The following is a 15,107-nucleotide window of genomic DNA, read 5'->3' on the forward strand; positions in this document are numbered from 1 at the left end:
AGATATTATCTCTAACCAACAACTTCAGTGATGATAGAAAGACAATTTAACATATTCAGTTCGAGTACATTGATATATAATTATTTATCCCTAGAGCTCATGGTTATAGTGGAGAGAAGAACAAGAAACTTCAAGATTATTCTTTTACAAAGTTAATACTCTTTGAATAGTTAAATATTCAAATGGTGTAATTTCAGAAAACACAATCATATGCAGCAAAAAGTCTCCTTACTACTTCTGTCTCCAGGCCACTTAGGTCTTCTTTCAAATACTAAAAGTTTGGGACTATTTGCAAACATCTCTCCATTGATAAAAACTTAGCCTTAAGTTCCTAATGTTATTGGAGTTTCCACAGCAGCATTTTATTTTTATTTTGGGTGGTATCTGTTGTTTACACATGTATGCAAATTTGCACATATATGTAAATATTTACACATATGCAAATATATAATTTGGTTTAAAAAGTAATATGTATAGAAACAGGAAAATAAGAAAAAAAATCAATACCTGATCATCTTAACAATAACCAGTGTAATGAGTTTAATGTGTAATAATTTTTCCCCAAGTTTAAATTCTTGGTAGGTAGTAATTCTACATATTTTTAAAAACCTTAATCACGGGAATTTCACACTGAGCATACTGGAATTCTGACTCATTTCTTAGGAGGGAAATGAATCTCTTAGTATTGTTGCTCTTGGAAAAGGAGTGGGGAACTAACCTTTTTGAAGGAGAGAGGAAAGCAGGGATTGGCAAAAAGAGTAGAGAGGTTTAATAAGGGTGCATATTTTTATACTACAGCCTTGAGAAAAATAAGGAAAAAATCCAGTTGCAGTAATTCTGGGTCCTTAGAATACTGCTTTTCTTTTTTCTTTTTTAAATGTAAGGAATGGATTGGAAGATGTATAGAGAAGATAAGCTCACAGTCAGGTTACACATTTCTGTTATGTTTTGATGTGGGTGCCAGGGAGGATTAACTTAAGGAAAGAGAACTTTCCACGTCACGCATTCAGTTTTTGTCTGTTATGACAATGGAGTCTAAGCAGCAAGAGTCAGAAACTCCCAAGTTATAAAATGTGGCCAGGCGCGGTGGCTCACTCCTGTAATCCGACTACTTTGGGAGTCTGAGGGAGCAGATCACTAGAGGCCGGGAGTTTGAGACCAGCCTGGCCAACATGGTGAAACTCTGTCTTTACTAAAAATATAAAAATTAGCCAGGTGTGGTGGCACATGCCTGTGTTCCCAGCTACTCGGGAGGCTGAGGCAGGAGAATCACTTGAACTCAGGAGTTGGAGGTTGCAGTGAGCCAAGATGGCGACACTGCACTCCAGCCTGGGTGACAGAGGGAGTCTCAGCCTCAAAACAACAACAACAAAATTGGGAATGTTTAACCCTTTTCAGGGATGTCCCTTCTTTATTTTCAATGGAATGGCCTAGCAGAATAAGCCAAATCTACTATAGAGATGCTGTTAGCAAGAGGCCAGTTTTGCTAGCTATACCGTGTTACTACATAGTATGTTTCATTGCTCGAATGTACCATAACTTTAATTACTAACATTTGGGTTCTTTATAATTTTTTGAATATTCAGTAATGCACAATTCAAACAGTCCCTTAGGACAGAGTGATAGAAATGTAATTCTTAAGGGTACAAGCTTTGTAAAAACACTTTTTATTATAGGTTTAAAAAATATACACAAAAGTGGGCTCAACAATTTTCAGTTACCCATAATCCAGTTTCAATGGTCTTTAACTCCTGGCCAGTCTTGTTTCATTGATCCACATCCAGGTTTTTAGTTTATTTTTTTAATGTCATTTTTTTTAGAGCAGTTTTAGGTTCACAGGAAAATTGAGCAGAAAGTATAGAGTTCTCACCGGGCGCGGTGGCTCATGCCTGTAATCCCAGCACTTTGGGAGGCCGAGACGGGTGGATCACGAGGTCAGGAGATCGAGACCATCCTGGCTAACACGGTGAAACCCCGTCTGTACTAAAAATACAAAAAAATTAGCCGGGCGTGGTGGCGGGTGCCTGTAGTCCCAGCTACACGGGAGGCTGAGGCAGGAGAATGGTGTGAACCCGGGAGGCGGAGCTTGCAGTGAGCTGAGATCCCGCCACTGCACTGCAGCCTGGGCGACAGTGCGAGACTCCGTATCAAAAAAAAAAAAGAAAGTATAGAGTTCTTATATATCCCCTGCCCCCACACATGCATAGCTTCCCTACTATCAGACACCAGAGTGTTAACCTTTTGTTATAGTCAACGAACCAAACATTGAAAAGTCGTTATTACCTAAAGTCATAGTTTACATTAGGGTTCACTCTTGGTATTGTACATCTTATGGAGTTTGACAAATGTATGACATGTATCTACCACTGTAGTAGTATACAGAATTGTTTCATTGCCCTAAAAATCCCTCCATCCATTTATTTATTTTTTAAAGGTCTGTTGGACTTGACATTTTTTAAGTAAATATTTTTATTTTGCGATAAATTTAGACTTACAGAAAAGTTGCAAAGGTAATACAAAGTTACTGTATACTCCTCACCCAGCTTCCCCTAATATTAATGTCTTACTTGCCTCACGCCTGTAATCCCAATGCTTCGGGAGGCCAAGGTGGGAGGATCACTTGAGCCCAGGAGTTCAAGATCAGCCTGGGCAATCTTGTCTCTATAAATAAATTTAAAAAAATAAAAAAACATTTTAGAGACTCTATCGGCTATTTTAACTCTCTCTATCTCTTTCATGAGCTTACATGAGCTGGAGTGTTTAAGGTTCTAACAGCAATGATAAATTGGTTAACAGCACTGGAAAATTCCCTCACCACATGTAGCAACAGTATGACTCAGCTGAGTTATTCCTGCCAAATTCTACCAGGAAAGGTTGTGTTAGTTGTAGAGGAGAGAAAGTGACCTGCACCTGCAGAATAAGGGGAATTGCTTTTTGCCTTCTCAACAGTCATGTTATTTCCCTGCTTTTCTGTGCTAAGAATTGTTTGAGAGCTTCAGACATGTTTATTTTGCCCTTAATGCTACATAAAAAGTCACTTATAAACCATGTTGCTTAATATATACCTGAAGTCAGATTGCTATCACAAAAATGGGAAAATGCTGACATACAAATTCAGTGACTATTATGGAAATATAAAAATATTTTTAAAAAGTAGCATAGGGGCCAGGTGCAGTGGCTCATGCCTGTAATCCCAGCACTTTGGGAGGCTGAGGCAGGCAGATCACCTGAGGTTGGGAGTCCAAGACCAGCCTATCCAACATGACAAAACTCCATCTCTACTAAAAATACAAAAAATTAGGCAGGCATGTGGCGCACACCAGTAATCCCAACTACTCTGGAGGCTGAGGCAGCAGAATCGCTTGAACCCGGGAGGTAGAGGTTGCAGTGAGCCAAGATCGCGCCACTGCACTCCAGCTTGGGCAACAAGAGCAAAACTCCATCTCAAAAAAAAAAAAAAAAAAGGTAGCCTAGGAACTCCCCAGAACCTATAACACAACTTCAATAATGATCAACTTATTGTCTCTTTTATTTCATCTATGCCTATGTTTGCTTCCCTTACTGCTCCTCGATTCTATTGACTTTTCTTTTATTTATTTGTTTATTTATTTTGTAACTGAATTTTGCTCCTGTTGCCCAGGCTAGAGTGCAATGGTGCCATCTTGGCTCACTATAACCCTCCCAGGTTCAAGCAATTCTGCTTCAGCCTCCCAAGCAGCTGGGATTACAGGCGTTTGCACCGCCATGCCCAGCACATTTTTGTATTTTTAGTAGAGACTGGGTTTCACACCATGTTGGCCACACTGGTCTTGAACTCCTAACCTCAGGTGATCCACCCTCCTTGACCTCCCAAAATGCTGCGATTACAAGTGTGAGCCACCGTGCCTGGCTATTTTGAATTTTCTTAGTAAACTATTTATGTTTTCATGACTTAGACCTTTGAAACCTGTTGCACGTTTTTGAGAAACAAGTCTTGAAGCTGCTTGTCCTCAAGGATCAAGCCCCCCGTGACTTTGGTATTGGCATTGTTCTCTAACATTAGGGATATATATTGGGGAGATGAACAAGTCTGTGAAACATACAAGATGAAACATTGTTTTAAATTACTTTCTATCAAAGACCTTATTGAGGCAGATTTACTAAAGTTCTGATTCAGTAACACTGTTCTGTCTTGCCTAGGATAGAGCAGCTTAATGTCTCTGGAGACCACGGGATTTAAATGTGCGGTGGGACTGGTTAAGTTTTTTTCTTCTGGTGCCTAGCTGCCGGTTTGTGTTGACACTTGTTTTTGGGTCTTCATCAAAAGAGAACTGTGTTCATCCTATTTTCAAAAAAAAAAAACCCCAGTGATTTTAAAATGGAAACTGTTAACTGAAAACCAAGTAGTACTTAAAACAGCTCAAGTTTACAGGAAGAAAGTTCCACAGAAGTGTAGCACTATTGAGGAATGTCCTATTTATAAATATACTTTCTCATTTTACTGGAGGCTAATTAAGACTGAAGTATAATTTAAAATTCTAGTTGATTTACTTGTTCCTGGCACATATAGATGTAGAGAAAATAAACATTGTCAAGAATTCAGTAAATATTTATTCTGTGAGTGCTGTGGCTAAGCAGTATAGGTGGTGTTCAGAGACGATGACTAAGATTTCTGCCCTCCAGAAGCTCTGTTTTTTTTTTAGGGGTGGTGGTGGAGTCTGATTTTGTTAATTTAATGAATTAAAAAGAGATTTAAAAATAGCCATGTTTTACAATTGTGGTGGGTAATACAGTGATAAAAACAAGTCTCCCTTTCTTTATGAAAGCCAGTGTGCTTGTGCTTTCTTAAAGTTCTGTGTTCAGAGGCTACAGAGGTGGTCATTTCTGTATATGAATTTGTTTTATAAAAACCTTAGTAAAAGGCCAGCTTGTTGACTCATGCCAATAATCCCAGCACTATGGGAGGCCAAGGCAGGTGGATTTCTTAACCTCAGGAGTTCAGGACCAACCTGGGAAACATGGCAAAACCCTGTCTCTACCAAAAATACAAAAATTAGGCATGTTGGCAGGTGCCTGCAGTCCCAGCTACTAGGGAGGCTGAAGTGGAAGGATAGCTGGAGCCTGGCAAGTCGAGGCTGCAGTGAGCTGTGATTGTGCCACTGCACTCCAGCCTTGGTGACACAGTGAGACCCTGTCTCAAATTTTTAAAAAATAAGAAAATCTTAGTAAAATATCTTCATTTTAACCAACACAGTATTATTAGTATCTACTAATAATAAAAAATTAGCCGGGTGTGGTGGCGCATGCCTGTAATCCCAGCTACTTGGGAGGCTGAGGCAGGAGAATTGCTTGAACCTGGGAGGTGGAGGTTGCAGTGAGCCAAGATTGCGCCATTGCACTCCAACTGGGGTAACAAGAGCGAAACTCCGTCTCAAGAAAGAAAAAACAAAAAAAAAACAGAAAAGACAGTTGAGACACAGGAATTTACCGGTGAACTTTTTTTTTTGAGACAGAGTCTCACCGTCGCCCAGGCTGGAATGCAGTGGCACGATATTTTTTGTATTTTTAGTAGAGACGGGGTTTCACCATGTTAGCCAGGATGGTCTTGATCTCCTGACCTCGTGATCCACCCGCCTCGGCCTCCCAAAGTGCTGGGATTACAGGCGTGAGCCACCGTGCCCGGCATACCGGTGAACTTTATATATAAGGGTAGGTTGTATTTACTGTCAGAGTTTTCTGTGTTGGATATATACAATCAAACGTGAAAGCTAATCACCTTTTTTTTTTTTTTTTTAAAAAAAGGTGTGGACAGAGTGGCCTCAGACAAAACTGTGAAGTAGAGTTTACACATGGTTTGCTTACCTTCCAGAAAGTGAGCCTCTCCAGCTTAGGCCACATCTCCATCTCCCCTTCCAATCCTCACCTCCCCTTCTACCTTTAGCTCAGGCAGGCAGATCTAGAAGGATATTAGATGGAAAGGTTTGCCCTGTTTATGGCTTGATTTCATCTCAATATATTTTGGTTGTTTCACCAAATCACCACGTAGAAATCTACCTTAATTTTTCTAACAGCTGTATAGGATCTTATGTACTCATTGCATCATTTAATCGAAACAACACTGATAAATACTTTGCATTACTTTTTTCTTTGCTGTTACGGTATTCCAGTAAACATGCTGTACAGAAATTTTGCATGCTTGTTTGAATATGGATATTCAAATTAACTAGGCTGAATTATTATTATTATTTTGAGATGGAGTCTTGCTCTGTTGCCCAGGCTGGAGTGCAGTGGTGCAATCTCGGCTTACTATAACCTCCACCTCCTGGGTTCATCGATTCTCCTGTCGGCCTCCTGAGTAGCTAGGATTACAGGCGCACACCACCACGCCTGGCTAATTTTTTTTTTTTTTTTTTTTTTTGAGATGGAGTCTTGCTCTGTTGCTCAGGCTGGAGTGAATTGGCACTATCTTGGGTCACTGCAACCTCCACCCCCTGAGTTCAAGCGATTCTCCTGCCTCAGTCTCCCGAGTAGCTGGGATTACAGGCACCCACCACCGTGCCCAGCTAATTTTTGTATTTTTAGTAGAGATGGGGTTTGGCCATGTCGGCCAGGCTTGTCTCGAACTCCTGACCTCAGGTCAGGCCTGCCTTGGCCTCCCAGAGTGCTGGGATTACAGGCGTGAGCCACTGTGCCTGGCTGGATGAATTAATTTTATCACTCTCCTGATACGTGTAAGATTGTATTGATTTACACTTCCATTTTGTATTTGCTTATTGGCTCTGTGTTTTCCTGTGAATGTAATCTTCGCTCACTTTTCTACTAGGTTGCCATTTTCATACTGATTTTTTCAGAATTCTCTGTAAATTAAGGAAACTAGCCCTGATATTGCACATGGTTTTTCAAGTTTGTTGTCTTTTCATTTTATGGTATATTTTTGGTTTTATAGAAACTTTTATTGGTTTTGGTTGTTAAAATTATTGGTCCTTTCCTTCATGGTTTCTTGGACTTATATTCTATATGTATCCCAGTCATCTTCTTGTAATTATATATGTGTGGCTTTTTAAAATTAAAATTTGTATTTTAGAAGTCTTAATACATAAATACATGCTCATAAGAAATGTAAAAATTGACAGTGAAACTCTGTTCCCCTATATTAAGTCTGATGTATGTTCTTTCAGTTTTGTTTTTTTTTTTTTTTTTAAGAGACCAGGTCTAGTTCTGTCACTCAGGCTGGAGTGCAGTGAGGTGATCATAGCTCACAATGGTCTCAAACTCCTGGGCTCAAGTAATCTTTCCACTTCAGCCTCCAGAGTAGTTAGAACTACAGGTACATGCTACCACACCCAGCCAATTAAAAAAAATTTTTTTTGTAGATGGGGTCTTGCTATATTGCTCAGGCCTCCAGTGCTTTATGTGTGTGTCACAGTTTACCTTAAAAAAAAAAAAAGACAATTACCCTGCCATTTATTAAATAATCCATGTTTTTAAATGGCACTTTTGCATATTCTAAATTTCAATAAAATCATGGGTCAGTTTGTGAACACTGTATTCTAATCTGTTGCTGTAGTTGACTAATTTTATGTGTGATTTCATTTTTAAAAGTTAAACTGGGTCAGGTGCGGTGGCTCACACCTGTAATTTCAGCACTTTGGAAGGCTAAGGAGGGAGGATCACTTGAGCTCAAGAGTTCAAGACCAGCCTGGGCAACATAGGGAGACCCCATCTTTGTAGAAAATTTAAAACTTGCAAGGTGGGGTGTGTACCTGTGGTCCTAGCTACTTGGGAGGCTGAGAGGGAAGGATCACTTGAGCCTGGGAGGTTGAGGCTGCGGTGAGGGGTGTTAGCGCCACTGCACTCCAGCCTGGGCAACAGAGGGAGACCTTGTCTCAAAATAAAAAGTTAAATCACTCATGTGTCTAGAATTTATTTTGGTATAAAGAATGAGAATAGGGAGGGAGCTAACACGATTTAGGAAATAACTTGTCTTCCTTCCAGTGATTCAATATGCTGTTGTTAAAATATCGTTCTCCAAGGAGCCCCACCATTGTCACTGATCTGTTGAAAAAGCATTTTAACTAGGTTCCCTCTACATAGTGTGGCTTCCCTTTTCTCAGTTTTCCATCGTGCAGCCAAGGTGGTCTTTTTAGAACATACCAGGATGAAAGCACATTGCTTCACGTTGTTCTTCACATTACTCTTGGGGTAATGACCTAATCATGAACATGGCCTGAAAGACCCTTTGTGGCATGACTCCCTCTGACCTGTCCTGTCTCATGTTAAACCACTCTGCTTTCTGGATTCTAGCACATTGTGGCTTTCTTTCAGTTCCTCCAATGTGTCATACTCTTACTCATTAAGGACCTTTGTATTACTTTTCCCTTTGTGTCTAGAATGCCCTCCACCCCCAAGTCTCACACCTTCTACCTCTACCTCACCCTAATGTATTTAACTCATTCCTCCATTCTCAACTCCTAGTTAATTCTTCAGTAAAATCTTCCCTGACACGCCAGATGAGTTTAGAATGTGTATGTGCTCTCTAGGCACCATTTACATAACAGCTTTTTTGAGATATGATTCACATACCATACAGTGCACCCATGTACAATGTACAATACAGGCCGGGCATGGTGGCTCATGCCTGTAATCCCAGCACTTTGGGAGGCTGAGGCAGTCAGATCACTAGGTCAGGAGTTCGAGACCATCCTGGCTAACATGGTGAAACAGTGTCTGTACTAAAAAAAAAATAGAAAAAATTAGCCAGGCATGGTAGCACGCACCTGTAGTCCCAGCTACTCGGGAGACTGAGGCAGGAGAATTGCTTGAACTCGGGAGGTGGAGGTTTCAGTGAGCCGAGATCATGACACTGTACTCCAGCCCGGGTGACAGAGCAAGACTCCATCTCAAAAAAATAAATAAATAAAATAAAATGTACAGTACAGTGGCTTTTAGTATATTCACAGAGTTGTGTGATTATCACCATAAAACATTTTTTTCAGCCCCTAAAAGAGCCTATACATGTTAGCAGTCACTCCCTATTTTCCCTGCAAACTTCCAGCTCTAGGCAGCCAGAGTGATTATTTTTATTGGGGTAAAATATAACAAAATTTGCAGTTTTAACCACTTTTAAAGTGTACAATTTGATGACATTAATTACATTCACAGTGTTGTACAATCATCACCATCATTTTGAAAACTTTTTTATTACCACAGATACAAACTCTACTCGTTAAGCAGTAACTCCCCATTTCTTTCTTCCTTAAGTCCCTGGAAGTCACCATTCTACTTCCTGTCTCCATGAATTTGCCTATTCTAGCTAGATATTTCATATAAATTGAATCATACCATATTATTTTTTGTCTGGCTAATTTCAGGTTGATGAATGTTTTCAGAGTTCCTTCATGTTGTAACATATATCAGAACTTCATTCCTTTTTACAGCTGAATATCCCCATTGTATGTGTACACCACATTTTGTTTATCCATTTTTCAGTCGACGGACACTTGGGTTGTTTCTGTCTCTTGCCTATTGCAAACAATGCCGCTGTGACTATTTGGTAAATACGTATCTGTTGGAGTTCATGTTTTCTTTTTTTGTTATTGTTTATAAATAGAGACAGGGTCTTTCTCACCGTGTTGCCTGGGCTCGAGTGATCCTCCCACCTCGGCTTTCAAAAGTGCTGGGATTACAGGCGTGAGCCACCATGCCCAATCTTGAGTCCATGTTTTCAAATCTTTTAGGTATATACCTATGAGTAGAATTGTTGAGCCTTATGATAATCTGTGTTTAACTTTTGAGGAACTGTCAAACTATTTTCCACAGCAGCCACACCACCATTTTACATGAGGGTTATGTGAGGGTTCTAATTTTTCCACATTACTTATTTTCCATTTTGATTATGGCCATACTAGTAGGTATGAAGTGGTATTTAACTGTGGTTTTGATTTGCATCTCCCTAATGATTACTGACTTTAAGCATTTCTAATATAATTATTGGCCATTTGTATATTTTCTTTGAATAAATGTCTGTTCAAGTTATTTGCCATTTTTAAAATGCTTATCTTTTGTTATTGAGTTATAGGAATTCTTTATATATTGTGAATATTAAACCTTTATCGGACAGATGATTTGCAAATATCCATTCTGGGAGTTGTCTTTTTCACTCTTTCATTTATCTTTTATAGCATTTATCAGTTTATATTTATAATTTTAAAAACGTTTAGATTAGTATCTTTACTACTAGAATGTGAACACTATTAGGGTAAGAACTATCAGTTTTTGCTTACTTTAAATTTCTTTTTTCTTTTTTCTTTTTATAGAGATGAGGTCTCACTATGTTGCTCAGGCTATTCTCAAACTCCTGAGCTCAAGTGATCCTCTTGCCACAGCCTCGCAAGTGCTAGGATTACAGGTATGAGCCACCATGCTCAGCCTACTTTTAAATTTCTAATAGGCCTAGCACAAGCACTAAATATTTTTGAGTGAATGAACTAAGTTCCTTTAAGTTAATTTATGAATTGTTTTATTGATCTGCCTATTCCACCTTTTAACCAGAATGGTTTTCCGTGACTAATGCTGTATATAAGCATTAATTTTACTTGTTATTGAGATATAATTGATAAACAATAAACTATGTACATTTAAATATACAATTTGATAAGTTTTGATAGATGTGGCCACAATTCACATATATTAGACCATTTGAAGTTGTCCCACAGCTCACTAATGGCCTATGTATGTTTTTGTTTATTTTTTCAGAGATGGGTTCTCACTTTGTTGCTCAGGCTGGCCTTGAACTCCTGGGCTCAAATGGTTCTCCTGTCCCACCCACCCAAGTAGCTGGGACTACTGGTTTATCCACCCTTTTTTCTGTTATTTCATTTTTGATAGCTACTGTTGTTATGTCTTCAAGTTCAGTAATCTTTTCTTCTGTAATGTCTAATATGCTGTTAAACCCATCTGGTATATTTTTCATCTCAGACACTATTGTTTTAATCTCCACAAGTCCAATTGGATAATTTTACTATCTTTAATGTCTCTCCTTAATATAGGCATTCTTCTAGTTTCTTCTCCCCAACTTAGGGATACCACTGGGCTCTGGTCTGGGTTTTCCCACCCCGTAATTGGGCCTAGAGTCTCCTTGAGGCAGTAAACTGGGCCAGTGATAGGGCTCACCTCATTTGTTTTTCTGTCTCTGAGGTATTACTATTCTTTGTAGCCTCATGTTTGATGTCTTTTTTTTTTTTTGATGGAGTCTTGCCCTGTCGCCAGGCTGGAGTGCAGTGGCGCAATCTTGGCTCACTGCAACCTCTGCCTCACGGGTTCAAGCGATTCTCCTGTCTCAGCCTCCTGAGTAGCTGTGACTACAGGCACACGCCACCATGCCCGGCTAATTTTTGTGTTTTTAGTAGAGACGGGGTTTCACCATGTTGGCCAGGATGGCCTCTATCTCCTGACCTTGTGATCCACCCGCCTCGGCATCCCAAAGTGCTGGGATTACAGGTGTGAGCCACTGTGCCTGGCCCTTTTTTTTTTTTTTTTAAATGTGAACTCACCATGTTGCCCAGGCTGGAATGCAGTGGCATGATCATGGCTTATTGCAGCCTTGACTGCCTGGGCTCAAACAATCCTCCCACCTCAGCCTTCTGAGTAGCTGGGACCCCAGGTGTGTGCCACTGCCACAGTGCCTGACTAATTTTTAAATTATTTTTAGAGATGAGGTCTCACTAGGTTTCTCTGGTTGATCTCAAACTCCTGGGCTCAGGTGATCCCCCCTCCTCGGCCTCCCAAAGTGCTGGAATTACAGGAGTGAGCTATCATGCCTGGCCTTAATGTCTTAAAAACAATTGTTTCTGGCCAGGCATTGTGGCTCACACTTGTAATCCTAGCACTTTGGGAGGCCGAGGCGGGCAGCTCACCTGAGGTCAGGAGTTTGAGACCACCCTGGCCAACATGGCAAAACCCCATCTCTACTAAAAATACGGAAATTAGCCGGGCGTGGTGTGCGCCTGTAATCCCAGCTACTCAGGAAGCTGAGGCAGGAGAATCACTTGAACCCAGGAGGCGGAGGTTGCAGTGAGCCGACATCACACCACTGTACTCCAGCCTGGGTGACAGAGTGAGACTCTGTCTAAAAAAAAAAATATATATATATATATATATATATATATATATATATATGTATGTATGTATAAAAATAATTGTTTCATGTATTTTGTCTAGTTTTTAAAAAATTGTTTTAGGCAGAACAGTAAATCTGGTTGCCAATACTCCATCTTGACCTCTCATTTGTTTCTCTTTATTTTTCGAAATCTACCTAGCTATTTCTTAGCTATGTCATTAATTTCCCCCCATAAACCTTGGTATCATTTTAGATACCTTTTCACATGTCTTTCTTGGTGGGGGTAAAGGCCGGTTTAAATTATTTGCATACTGGAGCTAATAAAGTCAAATAATTGAGTAATTAAGCAGAGTAGGTTCTAGCATCATCAGCATCAAAGGCGGGGCCAGTTTAGAGCATTAAAGACATTTGTATTTATGGGCTGATGGCAGAAGGGGTAGCCAATCACCTGTATAAATTCATAATTCATATAGGATTAATAAATTGATACAGGTCATTAAGAAATACAAACTATACATAGTTTAATAAAACGATTGTGAATGTATACAATGTCAGAATTTTTCACAGCTCAAGAGAAAGAGTAATTCTGAATAGTAGACTTACAGTATTTTTTCCTTCTTACCAGATTTAAACAGTCAAGTAAAATCAAGCTGGGTAATCATGGCAGAAGGTGGATTCGATCCCTGTGAATGTGTTTGCTCTCATGAACATGCAATGAGAAGACTGATCAATCTGGTGAGATGAGTAGGACAATCCTATTCCGAACTGATCTGTATCCCTTGTATCCTCTTTGCATGAAAATACTGGTTATTGGAGAGTTTTCATCTGATGGTCACTAAAAAGTATTTCATAATTGAAATTCCACATTTGTTTAAGTTGTAATGATTAAAATGTGGCCGGGTACAGTGGCTCACACCTATAATCCCAGCACTTTGGAAAGCCGAGGTGGGCGGATCACTTGAGCTCAGGAGTTTGAGACCAGCTTGGCTAACAAAGCAAAACCCCATCTCTACTAAAAATATAAAAGTTTGCCAGGCATGGTGGCACACACTTTTAATCACAGCTACTCAGAAGGCTGAGGCACAAGAATTGCTTGAACCCAGGAGGCGGAGGTTGTAGTGAGCTGAGATCATGCCACTGCACTCTAGCCTGGGCGACAGAATGAGACTGCGTCTCAAAAAAAAAAAAAAAAAAAAAAAAAAAAGTTTGCTAGCAATTATTTCATTAGAGATGAAAACAGACTACAGTCTTTATTATTACTATTATTTTTTGAGATGGAGTCTCGCTCTATTGCCCAGGCTGGAGTGTAGTGGTGCCATGTCAGCTCACTGCAGCCTCCACCTCCTGAGTTCAAGCGATTCTCCTGCCTCAGCCTCCCAAGTAGCTGGGACTACAGGAGTGTGCCACCACGCCTGGCTAATATTTGCATTTTTAGTAGAGACTGGGTTTCACCATGTTGCCCAGGCTGGTCTCAAACTCCTGACCTCAAGTGTTCTGCCTGCCTTGGCCCCCCAAAGTACTGGGAATGCAGGTGTGATCCACCTCCCCAGCCCAGACTCCTGTCTTTATGGCAGATTTATGTTGGTGAAATTTGCCATCATGGGTAGATAACACATACGTATGTTGCCTTTTCTACTTTATATCAATACAAATAAAATTGTTTTTAGCTGTGTGGAGCTTGTTTGCCTGCTAAGCTGCTATTGACAGTTCCTGTTATGATATAGTTCAAATCCTACACCAGCATACGGCATCACAATACAAATCTCTGTGTAAAGCATTTCTTTTTTTTTTTTTTTTTCGAGACAGAGTCTCGCTCTGTCACCCAGGCTGGAATGCAGTGGTGCGATCTCGGCTCACTGTAACCTCCACCTCGTGGATTCAAGTGATTCTCCTGCCTCAGCTTCACAAGTAGGTGGGATTGCAGGTGCGCACCACCATGCCCAGCTAATTTTTGTATTTTTAGTAGAGACGGGGTTTCGCTTTTTTGGTCAGGTCTCGAACTCCTGACCTCAGGTGATCTGCCAGCCTCGAGCCCCAAAAGTGCTGGGATTACAGGCGTGAGCCACTGAGCCCAGACTATGTAAAGCATTTGTGAAAACAAATCAGTTATTTGACAGAGGTAGATTTCAGAACAACAGGATTTGAATAGTTTCATTGAGTCGATTGTAGTGGAGTCTATAAGCTTAAATACAGGGCCGTTTATATTATACTTTATACTTTTTATGTGCAAAAGGAAAAATTTGACCATTATTTACGGTGAAGTATATTCTTATATTATACATTATACTGGTTGAGTATCGCTTATCTGAAGTGCTTGGGACCAGAGGTGTTTTGGATTAAAGCATTTTGGAATATTTGCATTATACTTACTGGTTTGACATCCCTAATCTGAAAATCCAAAATGCTCCAAAGAGCATTTCCTTTGAGCATCATGTTGGTGCTCAAAAAATTTCAGATTTTGAAGCATTTTGAAGGTTTCAGATTAGGGATACTCAACCTGTAACGACATTTTATTGTTTTAGAATACTCTTGTATATACGTCAGTTAATAAAGGTAGGTACAAACATTTGCTCAAATATTTGAGTTGTCAATAACTAATAAGCAGGTTTTCTGCTGGCTCAGTGTTGCTACATGTAGTGATCAGAAATGTGTTTCTTGTCAGTGAGGTACTTTTTTAGAGTCAGCATGCACTAGGACTTGGAATCCTTAAGAATGCCTCAGAAGGAAAGGAATAAAATAAGAACTTATACATTAAATCAGACTCTTGAGGGTATAGAAATATAATGGTAATGTGATGGCTCTGATAACTTTATGTAAAAATAGATGAGTCTAAGGAGAGAATATTTGTTTATGAAGCAACAAGCCGATAGTTTTTGTTTGTTTGTTTTTTGACATGGAGTCTCGCTCTGTTGCCCAGGCTGGAGTGCAATGACCCAATCTTGGCTCACTGCAACCTCTGCCTCCTGGATTCAAATGATTCTCATGCCTCAGCCTCCCGAGCAGCTGGCAT

General features: G+C 39.9%; 1 protein-coding gene across 3 annotated transcripts in view; it reads left to right on the forward strand.

Annotated features, from left to right (window-relative positions):
• SMIM14 (small integral membrane protein 14) overlaps nt 1-15,107 on the forward strand; it is a 77,860-nt gene that overhangs the window by 20,634 nt on the left and 42,119 nt on the right. For all 3 annotated transcript variants that reach the window (XM_003898596.2, XM_017958645.3, XM_021938379.2), the window contains exon 2: nt 12,723-12,832. In XM_003898596.2, coding sequence (XP_003898645.1) covers nt 12,758-12,832 — 75 coding nt within the window. In that variant the 5' untranslated portion in view covers nt 12,723-12,757. The remainder of the gene's footprint in view (nt 1-12,722; nt 12,833-15,107) is intronic.

The sequence above is a fragment of the Papio anubis genome, chromosome 3 (genome assembly GCF_008728515.1).
Source record: "Papio anubis isolate 15944 chromosome 3, Panubis1.0, whole genome shotgun sequence".
Taxonomy (NCBI): domain Eukaryota; kingdom Metazoa; phylum Chordata; class Mammalia; order Primates; family Cercopithecidae; genus Papio; species Papio anubis.